Raw genomic sequence first — 27,522 nt, forward strand, 5'->3', positions numbered from 1 at the left:
TAGTTCAGCAATTTACTGATGAGTGAAGAATGCCTAGGCCTGAATGGCGTTACTACTAGAAAACATTTAGGAAGTGGGCAACTTGTTAACCTATCATACAACCCATTACAAAGAAGTACTACCGTATTCTAAGGGATTGGTAAACTGGTGCTTATAATAGTGCCACAACACTGTTTGGGGCTATTACTGTTGGGGTTTTCTGCAAGAGAAAATATGGGAGGGGGGAAGAAGCATTTTAGGTGGAGCAGGTCAAATAGTTAAACAGACAAGACCTGATACATTACTATTTTCATGACTAAAAGTGCCAAGCTTGGCTTGCCATGTTTTGCAGGGTTATATGATTGGTTGTTCATGAGTATTTGGATGATCACGGCGCACAGGTGAAAATGTTTGTGCACTATGAAATTTTCAAGAGTTTTAGCATAAATGGTTACTGGTCTGAAAATTCATAGTGGGAGTTTATTGTTCTCCAGAAACGGTACTCTCATGGTTCCAGGGCTCGCTGCACCTCGGCTGACCTTCTGGTCTCTTTGAGTGCCCCCTCCCTTTTGCCCATAGCTGTCTCACAATCATTGAGCACTATGACCAGGACCCACTGTATCCCATGTATACCAATCATTTATCACCTTGAAGGCCCAACTGGGTTTCAAGCCCCTGTGTTACCTCCTAGAGATGACCAGTGACAGTGACCAATAACTTTCTTAAAACAAAGCATTTATGTTTAGTGATTGGAACAAAGCATCAGAGGAAAAGACATTTTAAAATGACAATGCTCGCTAAGGAGAGCTCCCAATCCAGGAGGTAACTAGTGGAGTTCCTCAAGGACTTGGGACCTGTCTCATTTAATATTTTCATTAATGTCTTTGGCTCAAAAAGTGAGAGTGTGCTAATAAAATTTGTGGATGACAAACACTTGGGAGGTATTACCAATATGGAGGCAAACCGGAATATCATACAAGGAGATTTGGATGACCTTGAAATCTGGAGTAATAAAAATGGGATAAAATTTAATAGCATAAAGTGTAAGGTCAGGCACTAACAACAAGAATTTTTGCTATAAGCTTGGGATGTATCAGTTGGAAGTGGTAGAGGAAAAAGACCAAGTATGTTCGTTGATCACAGGATGACTATGAGGTGCCAATGTGATGCAGCCCTGAAAAAGGCTAATGAAATCTTAGGATGCATCAGGTGAGGTATTTCCAGTAGAGATGGAGAAGTGTTATTACCATTATACAAGGAACTGGTGAGACCTCATCTGGAATACTGTGTTCAGTTCTGGTCTTCCATGTTTAAGGAAGATGAATTCAAACTGGAACAGGTGCAGAGAATGACTATTAGGATGATCGGAGGAATGGAAAACCTACATTACGAGAGGATACTTAAAGAACTTGGCTTGTTTAGCCTAACAAAATGAAGGCTGAGGGGGAAGACATCAGTGGGATTAAACACCACGGAGGGAGAGGAGTTATTTAAGTTAAGGGCCAGTGTTGGCACAAGAACAAATGGGTATAAACTGGCCATCATTAAATTTAGGCTTGAAATTAGATGAAGATTTCTAACCATCAAAGGACTGATGTTCTGGAACAGGGAAGTAGTGGGGGCAAAAAACCTGATTTATGAGCTTGATAAGTTTATGGAGGGGATGTTATAATGATGTTGCCTACAATGGCACATGACTCATCCACATCTGCTATTAGCAAATAGCTCCATGGCCAGAGATGAGACCCTAGAGGGGGAGGGCTTGGAGTTAGTACAGTGAATGGTTTGCCAGGTGTCTGGCTGGCAGGTCTTGCCCACATGCTCAGGGTCTAACTGATCACCATGACTGGGGTTGGGAAGGAATTTTTTTCCAGGTCAGATTGGCAGAGACCCCTAAGGGTTTTTTCACCTTCTTCTGCAGTGTGCAGCATGGGTCACTTGCTGGATTGAACTAGAGTCCATGGTCTAGAGTCCAGCTCTAGCCCAAACGTCTACATTGCAGTTAAACAGCCCTTAGCCTGAGCCCCAGGAGACCACGTCAGCTGACTTGGACCAGCCCCTGGTTTTTAATTGCAGTGTAGACATGTCCGAAGTCTATGAGTCTATGAGAGTGGGCTAACGCCATTAAGGCTTCTTGCTCTGGCATTGTCTCTTAACGATCCTTAACTATATGCTGTTGGGTGCTCTTCCCTTAGGATAAATAGACCCCCTTTGGGTGAAATATCATTTCATTATATGGTACAAACACACCACACTAGTGACAGACCCAGATACAATATTAATAATTATTAAAGAGCAACCCCACGGTATCCCAAATGCCAGGTGACCTCCGTGACCATTCAACATTCAAAGAACATTCAAAGAAAAGAACCAATGAGATTGGAAGTTATTTATAGACTGCTTCAGCAAATCCTTAGGAGTCATGAACACATTCACAACCATCAGGATTAGTTCAACATAATTCTTTAACCAAAAATGAAGCTACATTTTAATGAACATTACCTGAAAGAAACCGATCAGCCTGCAGTCTAAGTAGCTGATCCCTTTCATTAGATTATTTATAACTAAAAATAATTTATAAGTAGAGGTAGCTGAACACTGGAATTTCCATAATTTCCATTCTGATACTTTGACATTTGGTTTTGTCCCAAATTGCCTGAAACAGACACGTGACTCCCATGATGCACACTGTCAGTTCAACCAGTGGAGATACTAAAGTGCGTTATGGGAGATGTAGTCAAGCCAGGCAGCCCAGCCCATTGAGAACAATAGGGGCACAAGACATCCAAATTACAACTCACATGGGGCATTACAACAGCTCAAGCAAATGTCAAACTGAACTGGAAAACAATATTTCTATTTGATTTAACAAACTAAAATGTTTCAATTTTTCCAAAGGAACAATAAAAAATAATCGTTTTACAGAAACTGCATTGTCTGTTGAAAAATATTTCAGTGGAAAATTCCTCTGTTTAAAAGCTTCACATTTTACTTTTAAAGTGAAGTATTGCCATAAAAGGTAGTGTCTAAAACTTTAGGGTTTTTTCTCAAAGAGGACAGGAATCAAAAATTTGTTGGCTGCTATTTTAATATGACATATATTTATGAATGACATTTGTGATTCTTTTTTACAGGGGGAAAAAAAGCAAATAACTTTTTCTTTTATGCTGCTCTGAGCTGAAATGTGGTTTGAGAGACAAACTTTTGTTTTTGTTTATGCAGGTGCAGTTTTGTACTGAAAATTTAGGTCATTGTACATGAAGGACTTACACAGCTAAGTAATGCTAAATTTCAGGCAAAGATAATCGTAGGTCAAAACTGCACCCTAAAAGATGCAGGCTAGCATCAGAAAATCTGGTATGTGTCAAAGATATGTAACAAGTCAAAAATTGACAAGCATCACAAGTGAAAATGATGTGAAATTTACTGAGATCTACTAGAAAACTGGCAAGCAGATTTCTTTACCAATAGGATCAAACATGTGAGATACACACTGGGGATTTACACAATAGCACTTCAGAGTCTCAGTGTTTATTGCAGGTGACAGGTGCAAGGACTGCAGAGATAGAAAGCTGCACGATGAAATCCGGTGCACTGCCTGTGACCTTAGTTTGAAGAACAGCTGTTAAAATGAGTATGCTTAAAAATGATAATGCAACTAGTGTTATTTAGGGTGCAATTGATACTTGCAGGGGGAAAGCAATTACCATTTTAAAATTACTTTAGAGAGAGAGAAAAAATATCCTAGCAAGGGCAGATGTGGCTTTCAGAAGAGTCAGTGTCATCCAATTGCATTTTTGCAAAGCATTCAGCAAGACTGAAAATTCTCCACTTTATTCCACAGAGTAGATCTCAGAGCTGGTGTTCTGGGTCTGACTACTTGCACAGGACTCCCAGGGGTTGACATGTTATGTAGTAGGTGGAACTTTGAGGAGCTCTATGATGCGAGAGAGCGGAACAGTGGAATTGAGATCTGCCATGTGGATCAAAGATAAGGGTTTTAAAATTGTTTTCCACCTTCTGTTTTAAAGTAACTTGGCTATTTTGGGCACAAATTTCAGTTGGTACTTTGAGGCACCTTATTAATTAGGGACTCCTATACATCTAAGCCTACACTGCTCCCAGCCCCATTAAAATTAAATTTACCATAAATAAAACCCCATAAATATAACAAAAGTTGTTTGTGTGACCCTCTATCCCAGTGCATTAGCTTCCCATGTGGCTGCATTCGCTCTGCCTTACTTCTTGTTTTTCTAATCTTATCACCTCCACCTGCTGTTCTTGTTTCAACTTAGGCCCTGATCCAGACATTGATTCTGTGGTCCAAATCCTCACCTGGTACAAATCGGCATATTTCCACCAACTTTAGCAGAGCTACGTCAGTTCACCCAGCTGAGACTATGTTAGTCCCCTACATCCGGTCAAAGCCCCAATGACTTCTGTGCATGTGGGTACCAGGGTCTGTCCGCACAGCCAGCTGCACGACCGGGGCCTTAGAGCGTCAACTCCGCAGGCAGGGAATCAGTCTGTATTTGTGCTGCCATGCACATCTAGAGCAGTATCTGAGTAGTAAATAAAGCATAATGATGATGCTGGTTACTCCTGGGAAAGTACCTGCAATTCATGCGCTGCTTTATGGACCTTGCGGAGAAAAAGAGGTCCCTGCTCTAAATACGTTACTCATCTGGGTAGGAGACAGCGATGGCATCATCCTAGAAAATTCCAAGTGGATCAATCTCTGGCAAGGTGCGTAAAGTCGTTTGCTTGCATATTCACTTTATATCCATCACTGGTACCATCACGAGCCATCACTGTTGCCACCAACGCACAGGATACCAGAATGACTCTTTTGCAAGGTTTCATTGGTCATTTTCACCTTGGTGACAAAGAAACTCTTGGGCATTTGAGCTACACGGATGGACAGCTGACCAGATTGTTGCTGGGGGTTGGCTTTGGTATAAACACCCTCACCGCAACTGAACCGGACAGCTCCAGAAGACAGGGGGATGGAATGCACAGGAGTAATAAACCGTAGTGACTGAAAAGCAAGGGTTCGCCCCTACCAGGCTTGCTCCATTTTAAAATTTATTTTTCTTCAAATGATCTCAAATAACTTGTTTTACTAACGTGTGTCTAGGAAGTACAAATAAAGTGCAACCTTTACAGGATGTACACAAGCAGAAGGCTTTAAAAAATGGAAATCTTTAATATAGTGTTTTTAGTAAATACATTACTCTTTAAGGAGCAGAAATATGACACTTCATGAGAAGTAATAATTAAGGCAATAAAAATTACACATAAAATTAACCAAGGAAATAATAATAAAAAATTGCATAGTATCTGTAGAAAATAAAATGCACAGGGAAAAAAAGGCCTAATTGATGGGTTTTTTAATGTAATTTGAAGTAGATTGATTTATAGTTCACTTGAGAAAATAATAAAACAAACTGAACGGTGCTGAAACCTGTTGCATAAATATAATTACAAACTTTTTACCCTATGAATATTTATCCCTTTATGCAGTGCATTTACATCTTTAAACTAAGCCTCAGAACATCCTATTATTCCCATTTTACAGATGGGCAGCCTCAAGCTCTTGCAGGTAGTCAGTGACAAAGTTATGCTTGTATTAGGCTAAGCAGAGACAGAGGAAGGCGATCTCGAGTTCCTAAATCCCAAGGTTTGGATCACACTTACAGTATCAGTATACGCAAAAAGAAAAGGAGGACTTGTGGCACCTTAGAGACTAACCAATTTATTAGAGCATAAGCTTTCGTGAGCTACAGCTCACTTCTTCAGATATCAGTATCAGTATAATTTCCTGGTGTAGCTAAACCTATTGAAACTAACTAGCAGATAGCATACAATGAAAGCACCGCTCTGCAACTGCAAATGGCTGCTGCCATCTATAGGTCAAAACCAGTAGTGCACATAGATTTGGAAATCCCATAGAAGCAATAAGAAAAGGAGTACTTGTGGCACCTTAGAGACTAACCAATTTATTTGAGCATGAGCTTTCGTGAGCTACAGCTCACTTCATCGGATGCATACTGTGGAAACTGCAGCAGACTTTATACACATACAGAGATCATAAAACAATACCTCCTCCCACCCCTCTGTCCTGCTGGTAATAGCTTATCTAAAGTGATCATCAAGTTGGGCCATTTCCAGCACAAATCCAGGTTTTCTCACCCTCCACCCCCCCCCACAAATTCACTCTCCTGCTGGTAATAGCCCATCCAAAGTGACAACTCTCTACACAATGTGCATGATAATCAAGGTGGGCCATTTCCTGCACAAATCCAGGTTCTCTCACCCCCTCACCCCCCTCCAAAAAACACACATACAAACTCACTATCCTGCTGGTAATAGCTCATCCAAAGTGACCACTCTCCCTACAATGTGATCATCATGACAATGCTCGCTCAAATAAAAATAGTCAGGAAAATAGTCACAGAAAATACTCAGGGTAGTTAAGCAGTTAGGTCCAACTGGCCAAGTTTAGTTCCCTTTGGCACTAATATTCATAGCCCAGCAGTATGCATTGTTCTAGTTCTGGCCACAGTTACTAAAAACTACAGTAGGTGGAAAAGAATTGAAGAAATTAGTTTAGAAACAAAGTTCTGTATTAACCCTTTGAATTCTAAAGGTCTTGTCTACACTGGGAAATCCAGGAAAATTAATCCAAATTAACTAAAGGAGTGAATTTGAAGTGGATTATTTAACCTGCACTAAATCTCTGTGAGGATGCTGTTATTCACAATTAAAGAGGACATAATTCAGTTTAGTATAATTCACTTTGGAAGTTAATTAAGATAAACCAAACTAAGGCCATTTTAATTCTGAATGAGGATGTTCACACCAAGATTTAATGTGGTTTCACTAATCCGCTTCAAATTCACACCTTTAGTTAATTCAGATTAATTTTCTGGATGCATGTAGACAAGTCCTCTAACTGTAGCTTGCATTCAGGAGTTAAGCTGCTTCAGTGAAGAGCCATTGGTTTGAATGGGGCAGAATAATGTATGAATAGGCTTCCATGGCACCTCTTTGGAGAGGGACCATGTGCCATGTTCCTATAGCCTGCTGAATGAATTAAATAGCCAGGGACAGAAAACTTATTTTTTAATGGTTACAAAATCAGTAATTTTGCTTAGGGAGCCTATGCTATATAAAGTGTACCTGCGTAAATCAGACTTAATAGGAGCTTAATGCACAGCCCATGTGGAGAAGAGATCCTAGTTTGGCTAGTTACAACAGCATTCAGCTATTCACTTATATAGTTAGTGTAGAAGACCTTATCACCATAAAAAGAGACAAAAAGACCTCTACTACTTAGCAGTTTATTGGCTGTTCCTGCATATTCTTCATACAGCTGGATGGGACCTGCGAGGTATCTTCTGTGTTCTGCTACCTCCTAGATCACCAGAAACCTGATACTAACATACTGTTCTAAGCTTCATGGAAATGACTCCTTGCCAATGTTCGGGTGAGCAACTAGCAGCTATATTGAATAGATCTAGCTTTGCTTCCCCTTCTCTCCCTGCTCCCAAGGGATTCCTAAAGACCCACTTGTTCTATGAGGCACTCAGGCTATAGAAGCCCTTCTGCACTCAGAGAGTTGCATATTGCTCTGTATCACGCCCGCTTATGGGGCCAGACTATACGCTATAAGGGGTAGGGCCTCTTCTTTATCCAGCACATTCACACTTGGTCTAATGCCAGGCACCATTAATAGCACTGTATAAATAATTAATGGTATTTGGCACTGGCTAACTCTTAAAGGGTATGAAAACCTAGGCCGGCTTCTTAATGGGGAGATCTCCACTTCGGATATTCAAGTCCAGGTCCTAGAGTATCTAAGGGCCCTGAATTATTGATGAACATCATCACCACAAATGATAAATACCACAGGTGTTTGCCAGTGTATGAATGTGTGACAGAGCACTCATCTCATGAGCCCCTCCTGTCAGCTGGGTGTGGTGCTGCGATCTTCTTTTTCTCCTGGCACCACCTATAGACTGCCGACCTGACTCGGCGGGTCTTCAGTGGCTCAGCCCTCCGTCCAAGTCACACACAGACAGTAGACACGAATGAACCCCTTCTGGGGGTACTCAAGTTCAAAACAAAACACAAAGACCTTCCAATTCCCTGGCTCAAACTGGACTCAGCCCCTCCTGCCTGAAGGTGCCTTCTCTCTTCAGCCCCTCTTGGGCTCCTTTAAATCTAGCCCCTTTTCTTGGGTTTTTAGTAAAGAGTCTTGTCACCTCTTTGGGATTTAGGGCATCTCCTCACTGGCCAGGTCGGAGCAGACCCCGGCCCACTCCACTACTCCAGGTCCCACTACTCTAGGGACCTTGTAAACAGCAGCCCTGGACTACTTCCCTTAATATTTGTTGCTGCATTCCCAGGGCTGCTTCCCTCTTGGTCATAGAATATCAGGGTTGGAAGGGACCTCAGGAGGCCATCTAGTCCAAGCCCCTGCTCAAAGCAGGACCAGTCCCCAACTAAATCATCCCAGCCAGGGCTTTGTCAAGCCTGACCTTAAAAACTTCAAAGGAAGGAGATTCTACCACCTCCCTAGGTAACGCATTCCAGTGCTTCACCACCCTCCTAGTGAAAAAGTTTTTCCTAATATCCAACCTAAACCTCCACCACTGCAACTTGAGACCATTACTCCTCGTTCTGTCATCTGTTACCACTGAGTATAGTCTAGATCCATCCTCTTTGGAACCCCCTTTCAGGGGTCCCATCACCTTCACCCATTACCTTAGGGTTACAGTCCTTGGGTTCTCGCTTTCTGTTTCGTTTGAGCAGAGTCTCTCCCAAGCTTCCACGCCTGGAGAGTTTCTCTGTCCTATCCCTGCTTGAGCATGGTCTCGCCCAGTATTCCTTGCCAGGAGAGTTTCAGTCTTCCAGCCCTACATCACCCTTCTGGTTCCAGCCAGGAACAGACCTGCCCAGACCCTGTAGCTCCTTTTATCTGAGTCTGTTATGCTCTGATTGGCTGCTTCCTTGCAGCCTTTCTAGGCGGTGCTGGAGGACCCACCTTTATTGCTCCTCTCCTGGGGCAGGGTATGGTAGGACTGCAAGGTCTCCAGGAGGGGCCTCAAAGGGCCTGGTACACCCCTTCACAGAATGCAACATGGACTTGTATACCAATTTCAGGAACAGTAAAACAGTCACTTAGCACCCAAACAGTCCAAAGAAAATAAAATGTTTATTTGTAGATTAAAAACATCTATAAATATAATCATAATATTTATTAAAGTTCATGAAATCTGATTTAATTTAATAAACAAGGCAAAAATCAATCATATTGAAAACCACAGCATTACAATTATTGTTTAAAAACAGGAATAAAAACTTTACTGAACCCAGGAAAATCCACTGGAGAACAAGTTCTCATTTACAATGGTGGTCTAGCCAAGGAAAAAAGGGTGCCCAATCCTGCAAACACTTCTGCACACAACTAAATTTTCTCAAGTGTTTGAAAGACTGGGCCCAATTAACTCATTGTTAATTAAGAGACAGAGACTCAAAGGAGATACAATCATAAGAACATAAGCCATACTGGGTCAGAGCAATGGTCCATCTACCCCAGTATCCTGTCTTCTGACAGTGACCAGTGCCAGGTGCTTCAGAGGGAATGAACAGAACAGGGCAATTTAATCGAGTGATCCATCCCCTGTCCACCAGCCCCAGCTTCTGGCAGTCGGAGGTTTAGGTATAGCCAGAGCATTGGGTTGCATTCCTGACCATCTTGGCTAATAGCGATTGATGGACCTACCCTCCAGGAACTTATCTAATTCTTTTCTGCATCCAGTTATACTTTTGGCCTTCACAACATCCCCTGGCAACGAGTTCCACAGGTTGACTGCATTGTGTGAAGAAATACTTCCTTATGTTTGTTTTAAACCTGGTGCCTATTAATTTCAATGGGTGACCTCTGGTTCTTTTGTTATGTGAAGGGGTAGATAACACTTCCCCATTCACTTTCTCCACATCAGGCATGATTTAATAGACCTCCTTCATATCCCACCCCTTGGTCATCTCTTTTCTAAGATCAACGGTGCCAGTATTTTTAATCTCTCCTCATAGGGAAGCTGTTCCATACCCTTACTCATTTTTGTTGCCCTTCTCTGTACCTTTGCCAAGTCTAATATATCTTTTTTGAGATGGGGTGACCAGAACTGCACGCAGTACTAAAGATTTGAGTCTACCATGTATTTATATGGTGGCATTATGATATTTTCTGTCTGATTACCTATCCCTTTCCTAATGGTTCCTAATATTCTGTTAGTTTTTTTGATGGCTGCTGCACACTGAGCAGATGTTTTCAGAGAATTATCCATGACATCGCCAAGATCTTTCTTGAGTGGTAACAACTAATTTAGAATCTATCATTTTGTATGTATAATTGGGATTGATTTTTACAGTGTGCATTACATTATAATAAAAATATTCAGAATACCAGACAAATGTTTCTAAGCAACTTTTTAACACTTTAATGTACAATGAATGTTAGTAGTTATATTTGGCTCTTATACAGCACTTGTCATCTGTAGATCTCAAAAGTGCATTAGAAAGGCAGGTACGTATCCATATCTCAGTTTTACAGATTGGAAAAATTCAAGGGGACAGAAATGACCAGTTATGATCATCTAGTCTGACCGCCCGCATAACAGGCCAGCAAACTCACCCAGTAGTTTGTGCATCAAGCCCATAGCATGTCTGAGCTATAGCATACCTTTTCGAAAGAAAACCAGGCTTGATTTAAAGACTTCAGGTGATGGAGGATCCATCACACCTCTAAATAAGTTGTTCCAATAGTGACCTACTCTCACTCTTAAAAAACTGCGTCTTATTTTTAGTCTAAATTTGTCTACTTCAGCTTCCAACTACTAGATCTTGTCATGCCACCTTCTGCTAGATTAAAGAGGTGTTTACAGTCACAAATCTCTTCCCCACATATGTACCTGTACACCATGATCAAGTCACTTAACTAGAGCTGACTGGAACATTTTGGACTAAATGAAATTTAAATGACATTTTGAGAGATTCATTCTTTCTTTCTATCTATCTCCTATCTATCTTTCTATCTATCTATCGCACCTCTATAGCCCGGTGGTGAGGTCACTGGGATGTAGGAGGTCCGGGTTCAAGTCTCTTCCCTGCCTGACTCAGAGAGATCTGGGATGAAAATCTCTTCTGTCAATCAGAGCAGAGACTTGAATGGTAGTCTTCCTCATCCCAGGTCCTTCCCACCACGCTATAGAATGTGTCACACACCTTCTAGGATCAAAAAGCTCAGGGTTTTAATTGAAAATGGACATTTGGACACAATTGTTTTCACGAAATCATTCTGAAAAGTTTTGGTTTTGTTCTAATGGGGAACAAAGATAAATTCTAAATGCTTAAAAGTTGCCACAAAATGCAATTATCACCCTCCAGCCATCTCTAGTCTTAACCTCCACTAGGATAAACTAACCTGGGTCAAGGTCAGTCAGCAAGTGAGTAACAGAAACACTACCACCACTGATTTTAAACAAGTAATTTCAATGAATTTTCTACATCGTTGAAGATAATTTTTAGTATCAAGAAAACATTTGAATAGGGGATTCTTTTGCTGATGTGGTTGCTTGGTTTCTTCTCTGCCATCACTTTGAGCTCAGCCTTCCAGTTCACCTTGAAACCTTTAGACTGATTTCACTTCCTGTTTGAATTTCTCATCCTCAAACTTCAAGGCTTTGCAAGAGCTCTCACATTTTTCATCCTCTCTAGATCCTTAGGCTCTTCTCTTTCCTCTCTCCTCATGGATCCTTTTATCTACTTCTCCCATTCTTAACTTTATGCCTTTTTTTAAACAGGCCCCTATGCCTGAACCAGCCTTCTGCATCCCACATGCCAAAACAACTTAATCTCCTCCTTCAAATCTTCCACTGCCCAAAAGTCATTGCTTTGGTGAGGACCTTCCTATGCTTCCACCCCCACAAGGACAAGGTCTCTTTGCCTTTCTAGGCCTGAACTGCCCAGCATTTTATATTTGTCTGGGTTAGATTATAACTTGAGCCAGGAACCTTTTGTCCTTACACATTTTGTAAAGCAGTGCACATTTAAGGCATTCTATAAAATAAATAATCATGATGATAAAAGCTTCTGCCTAAAAGTTGCTGCAGTTCCACCTTTTGTCCACCGGAGGGCGATGTGGCACAAGAACAGCAGCAGTTCCCAGCCAGATAGGGAAGAGAAAGAGCCTGCCTTCTTCGCAGCGCCTGTCGAGCCATATCAAGATACATGGGCTATGGGGAGACAGACAGAGTCCAGTGCTGCGGAGTGTCAGACAGGAGCTCATAAGGTTAGTGGGGGAAGACAGACTGGGGCAGGGGCTGAATGGGAGTGGAGGCACAGGGCCACAGGGGGGAGAGAGGTGCAAGGCCACATGGTGATGGGGGAGGGGCTGCTGAGCTACATAGGCACAGAGGGTGGCTGAGTGGGGACACAGACACATGGGGACAGGGGAGGGTGTACAGGGACACAGGGACAGGGGAGTGGCCGGGTGGGGGCACAGAGACACATGGGGTTGAGGTACAGAGCCACAAAGGAATGGGGGAGGGGTGCAGGGCCACATGGGGATGGAGGAGTGGGCATCTGAGTGGGGGTGGAGGGACACACATGGACAGCGGGGAGAGGTGCAAGGACACATTGGGGTGCAGGAACACATGGGGACGGGGCAGAAGTGCCTGACTGAATGGCAGAGGCGAGGGATCAGCCAGGGTCTGCAGGGGGGAAGCTCCCTAAAAATCCCTTCATGCGCCACCAAAAAAATGGTTCCATACGTTTCCCACCCATATCCAACCATACCCTCCACGTTCACACCCAGGCTCCTTCCCAGCAATTTACTTCACTCTCCCTCAGCTCCGCTGTTACCCCTGACACCCCAAAGCCTTTGCACTGCTTCTGGGAGGTACGGGAAATACAGTTCTGTATTGTAGTTTAAATGAATTATTACTCAGAGTTCTGTATTAATATGCCTAGTTAGGAATCAATTTGTCAAAAAACATTTCCTGAATCTTTTTTGTTGTCTGTATCGTTACAGACATACTTGCTGACTGGTATTTTGAAATAAATGACCAAAAATAATTGAAACTGGTGTGATTATATTGTGCTAGTTTGACAAATAAAATATGCAGAATTTTGAAGAATTTTAAAATATTGTGCACAGAATTTTTAATTTTTTGTTGCAGAATTTTTGATTTTTTGGCACAGAATTCCCCCAGGAGTAATGTAGATATAATTGTTTGCTCATTTCTTGAGGGCACAACTGAAGAAGTGAGTCTCAGCTAGGGGCTGCAAAAAGGGTTGTTGCTTGGTGGACCAAAGAGATCATCTGGATTAACGTTCTCAGAAGAATTAGGCAGAAAGTTGGGCAACTCATCTGGGATGCTGAGATAGCCTCTCGCCTGTGTTGTTTCTCTGCTCTGTATACCTGTAAAACACAAGAGAGGCTTTTGAAATCCATCGAAGTGTCTGAAATCTTTTTGAATCAACATGAAGGTTGACATATGAGCTACTCCATAGAGCAGAATGAGGAAGGGTAGATGGGTTCAGGGTTGATACTGAGAAAACGAGAACCCTTCCCTCTGTAAAGTATTGAAACACATTGCATCTGTTTTTACTGGGGAGCTGAATGACTGGAATTATATTTTAAGATGGGGACCCAGTGACCTCTTATGGGTTCATATATTTCCTATTCTAAACCCTGAAAAAATAAAAATTAGAACCACCTTAAAATGTGTTTAAAAGGACACTGCCAAGTTGTTTAGACCCATAGTCAAGGGTCTTGCAGAGCCTAACACGAACAAAATTATTTTCAGTTAAAAAACTGAATAAAAATATTAGGTATTCCCCCTACAGTGATGGGCACTCAACTCCAACAGGAACTTACTGGTGCGCAAAAGCCACAATGAACTAGAAGCAGAAAGTGAAAACAACAAAGCCACTCTCCCTGTCCAAGCTGAATGAAGCATAAAGAGAGTACAATTGGTAGCAAGGTAATTAGATTTCAATATGAAAACTGAGTTTACCAGGCTGGTAATACAGAGATTTTAAAATATTTTTTTAAATTACCTTATATTTGCAGCATTCCTTGCAATAATGACAGGATTAAACATAAATCAACAGGGCTGGGGGGAGGTAAGTGATGTTTGCACCTTACTCTCTTGAGTCCAGCCTACACAGAGATTTGAGATCAGGCACTAATCTTACATAGAGTGGCCCTGATCCGCCAATCTGATCCATGCTGGCAGATCTCACACTTGTGCAGTATCCTACGGACATCAGTCCATGTGAATCAGACTGCAGGATCGGGGCCAATCTGTGGTCACCAATATTTACAGGAGTGTGAATCGAGGATGGAGTCATCTATCTACTGTAAATATACCAGGCATTCTAAGATTAAAGCATGGACGAAGGCCTCTCCAGCACTGCTTCTGCAACCACGATGAAGGTTGTGGCTGATATCAGCAGGATGTGGAGAGATAGGGAGGAAGCCTTCATTCTGAATATCCTTGACTTTGGCTATATTCACTCAGAACTATAATGTTAATTTAACAGGTTTCTTTTGCGTTTATTTTTTAAATGCTCGTGCAGAGCATTAGCCCCTTGTAAATGCATTCAAAGGACACACATACAGATTAGAATGGCAATAGAATCAGTCTGATTATATATGACTGTATGAGCCATCATTTGTACTGTGTATCAGAACAACAGGAAGAGTAATGTACTTTATACAGCTAGTCACCAAAACCCAATACAAATACACTTCTCTGTGTGTATCAGATTGAAACAAACATTATCAGAGACCTGCAACCACCACACAATATGGGGTGGGAGGAGAGGGGGAAAATCAACAGACTTACCTTACCTCTGTAGGCAGGCACCAGCATTATTCAATGGTGAATGTGACAAGACAAGCCAGCTAGCATAGCACAGCAAGTGGTGGGAAGCTCATTTTCGTGGGCCCACTAGACAAATAAACACACATAGGAAAGAATGAGTGAGTTTAAGAAGTCATGTTTGCAGCATTTCACAACTATCCTTGATCTTATTAAGATCAGAATGTTCAAATTTTTTCAAATTCATTTTTAGGCACCTAAATAGGTGGCCTTTGATTTTCAGAAGTGCTGAGCATCCACAATTTCCAGTGAAGTCAACTGGAGCTGCACATGATCAGCACTTCTGAAAACCAAGACACTGATTTAGGCGCTTAAATTTTTACTTATTATTATTATTTAAACACAAGGGTTAGAACATTTGGGGCTCAGGTTATATTTCTCCTGTGATCCATCAAATGTAACACAGGCACATTCTGGATCATACTTGAGATGCATACATCTTGCTGTTGTGATCACATTGAACTACCCTAGCTCTGCACTTGTGGGAACTGCGGTAACACCAGAGCCCCACAATGTGAGCAAAGACATGTAAGTCATTTACCTGTGTAACAGTTGCTCTTTGTACGCAACAGGGTTACTGTATACAGCTTTATAAAAAGATGTTTGTTACAGTTATGCTACCACTGGTAGAACATATTATATTGTTAAATATATATGCCTCCATCCTGCCGTCTTTTGTGCCCTTCCATAAAACAGAACTAGTGGTTTCAATCCAGTTGCCAGTGGGATACGGGCAAGGCTAGAAGCAGTCCCTGCTACTAAATCATCACAGATATTAGAGTAAAATAATAGCTTAGGATAAAAGCTACAGCAGACCAAACAGTCATCATAAAGAAGATAGAGACTGGACATCAGCACAAAAGTATATCTGGATTTCTTATTCCCCACTGACATTAGCTTTCCTGTTTTGTCACATATGAAGAGAAGCAGGACAATGTGAAAGGGAAGAGCAGGAGGGGTTATGGCATCGTGACTACTTCTGCACCCAATACTGTACGTACCTGATGCTGTGCCAGCACCCACTGCTTACAGCCAAGCTGCACACTGTGTGCATGGCTTTGCACGTGTTAGCCTACATAACACTTTCGCCACATGAACGGCTGAGACAGCAGAGAGAGAGGAGTGTGGTTGATGTGTGTGGTCTGCCCAGAGCTCTCCTCTTTCCTTAGGATGAGAGATTGCTTTCTTTCATCTGCTAATCTAAAAAAGAGAGAGGCAGAGACAAAAAACATAGAGCAGCCAGTTAAAGATCTAGGGTGACATTCTCCCTCAGATTTGAGAGCCTGAATCTCATTTACAATAGAGCACTTTTACATCACTCTGGGAGTCAAAGCACCTTAAAATGATATACATGTAAACTATGCCCGCTTTAAGGCATATTACCTACATACCATGCCAGAGTGCATAAAGGGGCCTTAGCGTAAATGAGAATCATGCCCAAGAGTTTTCATCTAATAATTCAGAACTGTACTGAACGCTCTAGTTCATAAAACTGCATGACAGTGAATAATGGATATGGATTTCACAGACTAATGCATGGATCTTTATTCCTGATTTGGCCTTGTATGGCATATTACACCAAGAGAGAGACATGCGAAGATTATGCATCCCTATCCCTTAAATATTTAGGGCCTGATCCTGATCCAGGTGAACTCAGCAAAACTTCTATTGACTTCAAAGGGAGCAGGGTTGGGTATAAGGGCCTAATCTTTCAAGGTGCTGAGCAACCTTACCTCTCGTTGGAATAGTCCTGTACTCGGGTGAAGACTTCAGGCAGAATTGTAGTCACTCAGCACCTTGTGGGAGTGGGGCCTTAATGAGATAATGTGAATGAAGCCACAACCAGTTTGGCCGTATGTGGAGGGGATCGTGTATCAGGTGACTTGTTAAGCATACTGGTTAAAAATAGTGTTGAAGTTGAAAGCGGGCTAAGCAAGCACAGGAAAGCACTATGCATTCGCAGAAAGGCATGGTACAAGTTTCATGTCATGGGTCTGGCAATTACTTCAGTCCGGACACGCAATACTCCCTCTTTTCCCTCTTTAGAGAAGGCGGCATGTGTGTGCAGCAGAGAATTTCACATTCTAAGATCAGATCAGCAAGTTCACTTTGACTTGGGACACAAGTAGGGGAGCCCACATCTCCAGAGGTGAAAGAGTTGGCGCACGAAGCCCTACGTTTTCCAAAAGCGAGTAGTGATTCTGGGTGGCCAACTTGAGACACCTTAACAGAGCTTAATTTTGAGAGAGCAAGTCCTCAGCATTTTCTGAAAATCAGGGGGCCCTTTAAGAGATCTCTAAGCTTGACACCCCAAAATCACAAGTCGAGAATTTAGGCCTAAATTGCTGCTCCAATTTCTCACATGCAGCTCATCATGCATGAAACAGCAGCCTTATGTGCTTTTCCTGTAGCCTTCTGAAATTAAGACACTCTGCATTTATTGAAAATATATCATATGGTGTTTAGGCCCAACTTTTGATCTGACAAGAGTGATTGCTAAAATGAGTTCATTTTTCTTTTGAAGGTTGAACCCTCTTTAGAAGGAATAGTTCTGTTTGTTTTTAAGACTTTCTGTAGAAAGTGAAAAAAATTGTGGCATTTATGCTCATTTTTGGTCATCACTGTACATTTATATCTTTATTTATAGGCATTTTTATAAGCCTAACACTATAGTATCTGCACGCCTCACAAAAATTAATGGATTAATCCTCACAACACCATGAAACTATTATCAGCCCATTTTTACAAATGGGGAAACTAAGGCACAGAGAAATTAAGAGAGTTGCCCAAGGTCATACAGGAAGTCTGTGGAACAGCTGGGAAGATAACAGAGATCTCTTGAATCACAGCCGGATGCTTTCACCTCAGTATCTGATGGATAAACACATTTTTTAAACCAACAGTCACTAACTTTTAGAGGATCCGAATACAGATGGTGGGCTCCATTTAATGACTCGGAGGTTCAGGACATTTAGAATGATACGCTCCCCATTCTAAAGAGGTATTACGAAAAGCAACAGGGCATAAAATAAATGAGATATAGAGAAAACCCTAAACTAATTGACAACGATCATTTAGCTACTTCACTGCAATTTGGTCCCATTTTTAAAAATACTGCTAAGCATTTTACCACAGTAACATGAGTAATAGCACAAATGCTACTTACAAGAATTTTAGGAATGCTTAATTATCAAATTAATGTCTTATTCCAATATTTAAAACACTCTGAACATTTGTTCACCTGATATATTTTCATATCTATGGTAATATCCCTATGCAATTACACTAACCCAGAAATAAAAATAATATATTGTACTTTTATAATAAATTTGAACTACAGTTACAGGAGCTAGTTGAAGGGCATTGTATTCAGACCATATACTACATTTAAAATAGAATACCTCTTAATCTTCACTTTATAGAGATGCTGCTAGGAGAGATTTTAAAGGCCTAAATCCAGACTCAGCAAGGTAGGTTAAGTGCATGACTACGTTTAAGATGTGAATAGTCACAATGTACCTTGCTGAGCTGGGGGCATACAGGGTATATTCAGAAGTTCACATTTATCTTTAAAAACTGTACCCTGTACAGCTTTCAGACGACATCATTCGGCTACATATTCTATTTCACAGTCAACCAGACTTTTCTCCTGCTTTTGAAAGTGCAGGAGAAAGGTCCTATTTAGTCATAACCTTTTTCAAACATATCTGTAATGGATATCACAACGGATATTTTAATGTACCACATACCAGGGAGAAAAAGACAGGTGGGCACAGGAAATTCTAAAATCCTCCCTTAAGATACACACTCGTTGCACTCACACAGCACATTTTAGCTGAAGATCACTACACTCTTTACAAACAGTATAGCTTACAATCCCTCTCTTACAGGTAATTATTATTATACCTAATTTATGGATGGAGAAACTGAAGCACAAGGTGAAGTGACTTCGGCAAGGTCATGTGGCAAGCCAGTGGAAGAACTGGGAATGGAGTCCAGGAGTCCTGATTCCCAGTCCCTCATTCTAACCGTTAGATTATCCTGTCTCACACTGAGCCTAGATTCAAGCAGTCTTAGTGCAACAATGAAGTTCACAGTTAAGACTGAAAATCTGCCCATAGCTCATTCTTATTGTGCTGATACACAGCAGTTGTCTGTTTAAAGACCCTCACAATATACAAATTTAGAAAAGAACGTGTTACAGATTAAGTCCCCGATTCTGCAGTCGCATCTGTGCAGATAGAGCCTTGAGCCTGCATGGAGCACCACAGACTTGAATAGGTCTCCATGCAGATCTGATTGTAGAATCGGGGCCTTCATCTGTGCCTCAACTCAAAATTCCCATGCTTCTGTGGTTTCAATTAGATTAATAACCTAAAATTGGCACACTTTCCTTTAGTTATCAACAGTATCTAGATGCTTTGGCAACTAGGGAGGAAAAAAGTGTATGATAGTTGACAGTTAAAAACAGTATATATAGTAAACATGTACTCGCAATACATGGTAAGTATTTTTTTTAAATGGGCTTGGTAAGTGTTTTAAAAATGGACTGTCGTATAAATACCTATTGACACAAATTTGCAAATACAGGCAAATAAATATTTGGAAAAAATATGAACCACATTATTTATATAATATGAATGGCTAGAAAATTATAACCTCTCAATATAAAATAGAGGTCCATATCACATATGCTGGATGAGAACGTTTGATAAGTAGCATGTGCAGCATTTACATGACAGACCAATCTCTCTTTTGGTGAGTAGAACAGCATTTTAGAGTCAATTTAACACTCCTAAGGTGAAAGAATGACAGCAAGGGAAACTCCTATCCTCCTTTAGCCAAAGACCTTAGACATCACAGGCCAGTGATTTTCAACCTTTCTTTGTTGTTGTATGGATCCCTAAAAATGTCAATTGAAGGTGCGGACCCCTTTGGAAATCTTAGACATAGCCTGCAGACCCCCAGGGGTCCGTGGACCACAGATTGAAAACCACTGCCATTTGCAGGCACTGTGCATTATCCCCCCAACTCCTTTGCTAATGTGACTCAACCCTGCCATAGAAGGACCATCTGTAAGGGTGCAAAGGTAACCCTGCCATAGAAGGACCATCTGTAAGGGTGCAAAGGTAGTTCCAGTCTCAATGGCCCATTAAGCCCAGGACCTGAGAGTAGCACAAAGGCAGCCTGAGAACACCAACTCATTTCATGTACTATAGGACACCAAATATTACATTAGTTCTCTATCAAAAGGATCTAGTTTCATATTGTGAATGAAGAGCTAGTAAAATTTTATTTCTAACCCTCCCCCCAACAAAGTTGTTCTTTTATTTTTCAAGCATTGTTTGTTTGTTTTTCAAATCAAGCTCTATTCCACCACTGATAGTTGCAGATTTTAAGTAAATTATCTTGAATCAGAGTGGCAATTACCAACTGAAATTGATTTTGCATATGGTACTTTATCAGTATTTTCTAAACTAAAAATTTGGATCACAGCTATGAGAAAAATATACTGGACAACATATGTCTGACAATCAGTTACATGTTTAATAGACTCTCTTTTCACTCAGAACTGAGGGAAAAATAACAGTTGTAAATAATTGGAACCAAAAAACCTAAATATTTTTCACATTCCCCTTAAAAGCCTTTAGTGAAACTGGAACAGGGAGGGTTGGGAATACTGTGTACTTATTTATTTTACAAGATTCTGTATACTAATGGAAGAATAATCAAATTCTCCACATTAATGCCAGTAATATGATTTGGAAGAGACAATTCACTGTGATAAAACTCCAAAAGGAATGGTATAGCTACTGACCCATATTTGAAGTACATTCCAGAACAGATTATAGGCTTTCAATTCATGTTGTTGTAGGACTGTTGTGTGTATGAGATTATTAAAAGCTGATTCATACCTACTACCCAATACTTTCAGAAGTCAGGCTTTTTCTTGCTTCCACAGAGTGGGACAAAAATTATTGAGTCATAACATAGTACACCATGGTTAAGAGAGACTACAAAAAATACCGACTTCATAAAGTTAATCAAAACCTCTATTAGAATCCCAGGATAGATTCATCCCAAAGTATCTCTTCTTCTGTTTTGCCATCAGGCTGTAGTTTCCTTTTATCCTTTTTGTGCTTTCTACTCTCTTTCTCAGTGGGTATTTCTTTAATTCTTTTGTCTTTACTGTGCTTTGATTTTTTCTCGTGAGTTGAATCTAGATCAATCTTTCTTCGCTTTTGCATTTCTCTGTCCTTTCCAGAATCTGTGTCTTCACTGTTTTCCTTTCTCTTCTGCTTTGTGGCTTCTTTGTTGTGTTTCTCTTCTCCTTCCCCAGTATGTCTTTCCCCGTCTTCATGCTTCCTTCGAAGCTTTCGGCCTTTCCTATAGGAGTGGGTGCTATTATCAGAAGAGATGTGTTTGTAGCAGTCACTGGATTCTGCAGATGATACGCCATAGCTGTCATCTTTGAAAGAGGTCACCTGAGATGTTTGCATTTCTGAATAATATTCCTTGCTGTCATGACATTTAGCCATGTTTTCTAGTCTTAGCCTATTCTCATGAGCTGGTAACCAGCACAGAGATCTGTTTTCAACAGCATGTGATGACATGTATGTTTCTGAGAAGAGGATGGAATGCTGTCCTTGTTCAAATGTAACATTGGAAGATACAATATTATCAGAATCATTTACAGCTTCTAACTCATAGTTTACAAACTCTTCCTCCTCTGCTTTTCTGAAATATGTTTTTGGTTCCAGTCCTCTAGCTTTTTGCACTTTAATGTAATCTTCTAATTCATCTTGAAAGGAGTCATATGTTTTCTTTGAATTCTTTATGAGGTTGACAACCATGGTTTCTCTGCAAGAATCAGATATAAAATCTTAGTTACTAAAACGAATCTACTTTTTGGCCTGTTTCCTTCTTGAACTATGGTAGAATGTCAGGTAAAGACTTTTATGTCTTCCTGGTTTAGATGTGGCATGTTACATAGTACATTTACACCTAAGCGGAGAAGATGCCTTGAAAAGCACACACAAGTGCTAAGTATTATTATGACCAGCAGTTTTGTCTTGTTTTTTAAAAAGATGCGACTAGGGGAAAGGAAAGGAAAAAAAGGTTGGGGGGGGGGCGGGAGAGAAGGGGGGAAAAAAACATCCTGTCTTCCCAGCTTTCTGTGGTACAGAATCCAGATAGTAAAGTATTATACCATTTGTGAATGTAGAGAGAGATTAAAGCCACAAACTGTTAAACTAGCTGGACACAGAGATTTAAAGACTTTCCTCTATCTAGATTGTAAATAAACTAGTTTACTATATTATTTATATAGGTTGTTTAATATTAACAGGGTCTGTTTCCAACAGGTGTTGGGTGTGCAGCAACTTTCATGGAGGCCAATGAGAGTTGCAGGCTCTCCACACTGTTTGGGATCAGGTCCTAAATCGTCACGGCAATGGTAACCTTACATTACAGGCCATTCCCTCCAACGGTGATTGAGCACAGAAGGCTCCATACCGAAGTATGTGGTGCTGCCTCCATCTGGCAAAATTAGTAAGGAAAAACTGTGCAGGCCTTTTCCGCAGGCAAGGAACATCCAGAATTGAGTGTGTGTGTGAGAGAGAAAGCTCCGTGAGCTGATCTGGGGAGTGGGGAAGGGAGGGAGATGATGTTATCATCCAGTGGTAGACACATTTTTGATCTGAGTGTGATTTTTAAATTGTTGGTGTCTATTTAAGTCAGCAGAATAAACGTGCAACGTCAAAGCCAATTAACAGAGCAGCCACCAGAGGCTGCGGCACAAGATGGGCACCCCCTCCAATCCTTCTACTCTTTAACAGAAACTTGAACCAGCAGTGCAGTGGTGCAGCCAGAGATGTACAGTAAAAACATAAAAACGGCCATACTGGGTCAGACCAAAGGTCCAGCTAGCCCAGTCTCCTGTCTTCTGACAGTGGCCAATGCAAGTTGCCCCAGTGACAAAAGACTTACTTAATCTGATGTTTATTTCCTTGCATATGGGACTGGTACATTTCTATAGACGTAAGAGTGATGTTACATATAGGACATATGTAGTTACCAACTCCAACTGCTGAAAGAACAGAGTTGCAGGTTAAAGAGATTGCAAACAAACAACAAAACACAAAGCACATTTTGTCTACTCCCTTAAGCAACTGCCATTTTATAGAGACAGCGTCCTCCTAAAATCTTCTACAGACAGATGCAAAGTTTCTGCAGTAAACAGATTTTGTTTTGTTCCAGTCACATGAGAATTTGGGTCTGTGATAGTAAACCTTAAAGCATATAGTATATTATGGGCATGATCTAAATAATGAGATTATTATTTATGGACATTGATAATGAGCTCTCCGTCTATGATATTTCTAGAGGGTCTATTACCTTGATACCCAAGTGCTGACAAGAAGGATAACTGTGCTGGAAATTGAAGTATTACTGTAAATACACAGTGTGGATAAAGTATAAAGCATTCACAATATAAACCGGACCATCCAGTCTAAATACAGTAGTATTAGCTTAGACAAGGGCATCTCCTGAGTAGAGAATGCTGGATGATGCCTAGAGAAATTTCAACATGGTACATAACGGATGTAACACATGTAGCCTCAAGTGAATACATGGTAAGATGTGAGAAGGAAAGGCTTGTGCTTTACTAAGTCACGTCATTCCCACCCCGCACCGCCCTTTAGAAGCTGAAGCATCAATATTTCCAAACACAGCAAAATCAGTAAATAAATGCCCCACCTCAAAAGCCAACAACCTTATCTATCAGACAAATTCAGCAAATACACCCAATCCCAACAGGCTATTGTTTGGCATCAAAGTGTATTCCTCGAGTTTATTTATGATCAACAGCCTGATTCATCTAATGAGATCTGAAATATATAAACAGCAACATTTGAATACGGAGTCAGATCCAGATCTTGAGTTCTAGTATAGGAAGGGTTGGCAGTTCACTGAGGGCCAGATCTGGTTCCCATTAAAGTCAATGAGAGTTTTGCTGCCAAAGTTCAATGAGAACTGGATTTGGATCTCAGGGCCATCTGGAAATATTTTCCAAAGCAAAGGTGTTCAGAGACCATAAAATCTAACAGTGACAGCGCAAAGGGAAAGGTGAAAACAAACTGAGTCCAAAACAGAAGAATGAGCCCTCACTTCCTTGCACAAATCAGGCACCATCCAACACCCAGCTATAATCAGTGAAGACCCTGGAATAATTCCCCATAGCTCACTTACCATTTGCACTGGATTCCGCAGGAACAGCTTCCTCTCCCATCTCCTCCATCATCTTCTTCCGTGCTTCGTTCCTTTTGTGCTTCTTGCCAACATAATGTTGATGGGCCATCAATGGATTATTGAAGGGAGCTGAGCAGAGCTTGCAGTACTTGTCTGGATCATTTAAATCCAAAGCAATGCTAGAGGATGACGTGGACTCTTCAACATTCAGCTCCTGGGGGAGCTTCTCAGCTGAGGGCTGCTGGAGTGCCAGAGATGTAGAAGGCCCAGCGGGGGAACCTGTTAACAGCACAACAAAGGAAAGTCTGGAACAGTTCTTTAGAACCAAGTATTGAACTACTGGAGTTGAAAAGGGAGAGCAGCAGAATGGCAACCCTGGGGCCTCCAGACAACACTGTTCAAGAGAGAAAATAATCCTCAGTCTCTCTCATCTCACAGAGGAGAATGGGCTCACCAGGCACGTGAGCTTCTGTCACCACCAAGTCACCTTCTTCCAGCTCCTGCAGGTATACTGAGTGCGTGGCACGAGAACACGAAAGATACTTTAGGTTTCAACCCTAGGACTTGCACAAGATGCTAGTCTCAGTTGTGAGATTTTCTTAATAATCAGTAATACTAATTTAGCAATTAGTATCATGCCTGCTAAGGGCTGCAATCAACCCTCACAATACCCCAAGAGTAGAAGTGGTGTTAGTTGCATTTCAGATGGAAAAATGGAGACATTTGCTTACAGCCACAGTCAGTGGTAGAGGAGGGATTATAACGCAAGGGTCCCTGACTCCCAGTCCTTTGCTATGGACTTGCTGACTCTGATTAAGCAACAGTGTCTTCATTCTTTCACTTGATGGTTGCATCTTGAGTTGTCATACCTTCTGCCACACTTCAATAAAAGCACAGTGAAGTAGTAGTGCTGGGAAGATGGTCAATGCTTCACTTTATCTGTTTCAGAGAAGTGACAATAAAATACATGCACCACGTAGGACACAAAGCCCATTTAGTTCTCACCTGTTTGTGGTTGAGTGTTCTGTGCAGGCACTTGAGGTTGGTCTCCTGATAATTGCTTCAGCTTTTTGGCATGTATTTTTCCCAGGTAATGAGACTGAGCAACAACTGGAGAAGTAAAAATCATGTTGCAAAGATTACAATATTTGTTTTTGTCCACTACTCCACTCCCATCCACCTGAAACCAAAGACAAGCTCAGTTACAAGGGTTCAACAACAAAGAGCTCATTTAACATCTTAGCCAGAGATCTGAAGAGGAAATGTTACCTGAAAGTTCACATGATCTGGTCTCTTCTGTTTGCCAGGCTCTTGTCCGTCATCTTGTTCACTGCGCATTTGGAAATAAAGGCGAACTTTCTGAGCATGCTTTTTGCCCTGGAAAGAGAAAAATTATTCCTACTCCATTAACAAGGACCCATGTGTTGATTTACCCAGAAATTAAGATTTGCTTTGTCAAAATCTGAGAATCCCCCTGTTCATTCCCTTCCTTCATGGTACACAGAGAGAACAGGAAGCTCTGCACTGCCCTCAGCACACTCATAACACTTGTAGCTCTGCATTAAGACAATGACTATAATCTAAATCTCATGCTTCTAGGCTTCAGCTGGTTATCTGAAGGGGTCAGGAAGGAATCCTCCTCCCCTTCATCCCTGTATCACAATTGGCCAGACGTATTCTGGGTTGGGGGCTTTTTTTTGTTTGTTTTGTGTTCCTCTGAAGCATGAGGGATGGGCCACAGCTGGAGACAAGACACCAATACTCTGAGGTGGTTCAGATAATCCCCTTAGATGTTTGGCGGGTAGGTCTTGTTCACACGCTCAGGATCAAACTGGTTGCCAGATCTGTCAGATAATCGTAATAAACGTACTGGTCCATTACTAGATGGAAATGGTAGAATTATCAATAATGATGCAGAAAAGACTGAAACATCCCATAAATATCGGTTCCATATTTGGGAAAAAACAGATGATGTAGTCATATCATACAATAACACTTGTTCCATTCCACTAGTATCTCAGGAGGATGTCGAACAGCAGCTTCTAAAGCCAGACATTTTTAAATCAGCAGGCTCAGATACCTTGCATCTAAGAGTTTTAGAAGAGCTCGCTGAGGAGCTCACTGAACTGTTAGTGTTGATTTTTAATAATTCTTGGAACACTGAGGAAGAAGTTCCAGAAGAAAGCAAATACTGGGTCAATATTTAAAAAGAGAAAATGCGATAACCTAGGTAATTACAGGCCGGTCAATCTGACACTGATCCCTGGCAAGATAATGGAGCTATTCATATGGGACTCTATTAATAAAGAATTACCGGAGGGTAAATAATTAATGCCAACCAACATAGTGTTATGGAAAGTACATACTGTAAAACTAACTAACTTTTTTAGATGAGATTACAAATTTGGCTGATAAAGATAATAATGTTTATAGACTTCTACAACATTTTGATTAAAAAACTAGAATATAAAATTAACATGGCACTTATTAAACAGGTTAAAAGCTAGCTAACTGATAGGTCTCAACATGTAATTGTAAGTGAGGCATCAACATACAGGCATTGGTTCGCTGATTCATGCTATTTAATATTTTTATCAATGATCCGGAAGAGAACATAAAATAACTGCTGATAAAATTTGCAGATGACAACGATTTGGTGAGCGGTGAATGAAGAAGAGAATAGGTCACTGAAATAGAGCAATCTGGATTGCTTGGTAAAGTGGATGCAAGAAAACAATATGCATTTTAATCTGACAAATGTAAATGTATACATTTAAGAACAAAGAATGCAGGCCATACTTATAGGATGGGGGACTATCCTGGGAAGCAGTGACTCTGAAAAAGACTTGGGGATCATGGTGGATAATCAGATGAATGTGAGTCCCAGTGTGATGCTGTGGCCAAAAAGGCTGACATGATCCTTGGATGCATAAACAGGGGACCCTAAAGTAGGAGCAGAGATGTTGTTTTACCTCTGTACTGGCACGGGTGCAATCACAGCTGAAATACTTTATCTGCTGCTGGGTTCACAATTCAAGAAGAATATTGATAAATTGTAGAGTTCAGAGAAGAGCCATGAGAATGATTAAAGGATTAGATGACATGCCTTACAGTGATAAGCTAAATATCATAAGCTCCTTGTGTCTAACAGAGAGAAGTTTAAGGGGTGACTTGATCACTGTCTAGAAGTATCTACATGGGGAACAAATATTTGACAATTTGCTCTTCAATCTAGCAGAGAAAAGTATAACATGATCCATTGGCTGGAAGTTGAAGCTAGACAAATTAAGACTGAAAATAAATTTTTAACAGTGAGGGTAATTAACCATTGGAA

General features: G+C 41.0%; 1 protein-coding gene across 5 annotated transcripts in view; it reads right to left on the reverse strand.

Annotated features, from left to right (window-relative positions):
- Positions 1–16,050: 16,050 nt before the first annotated feature.
- KRCC1 (lysine rich coiled-coil 1) overlaps positions 16,051–27,522 on the reverse strand; it is a 43,043-nt gene continuing 31,571 nt past the window's right edge. For 2 of the 5 annotated variants that reach the window (XM_073342889.1, XM_073342891.1), the window contains exons 3-7: positions 25,458–25,565; positions 25,194–25,368; positions 24,189–24,467; positions 22,926–23,025; positions 20,463–21,797 (exon numbers count right to left, since the gene is read on the reverse strand). In XM_073342889.1, coding sequence (XP_073198990.1) covers positions 20,993–21,797; positions 22,926–23,025; positions 24,189–24,467; positions 25,194–25,368; positions 25,458–25,565 — 1,467 coding nt within the window. In that variant the 3' untranslated portion in view covers positions 20,463–20,992. Of the gene's footprint in view, positions 16,137–20,462; positions 21,798–22,925; positions 23,026–24,188; positions 24,468–25,193; positions 25,369–25,457; positions 25,566–27,522 lie in introns of those variants that run through there. The other 3 variants (XR_012158772.1, XR_012158773.1, XM_073342890.1) reach the window with 3 other exon arrangements.

The sequence above is a fragment of the Lepidochelys kempii genome, chromosome 4, assembly GCF_965140265.1.
Source record: "Lepidochelys kempii isolate rLepKem1 chromosome 4, rLepKem1.hap2, whole genome shotgun sequence".
NCBI lineage: Eukaryota > Metazoa > Chordata > Testudines > Cheloniidae > Lepidochelys > Lepidochelys kempii.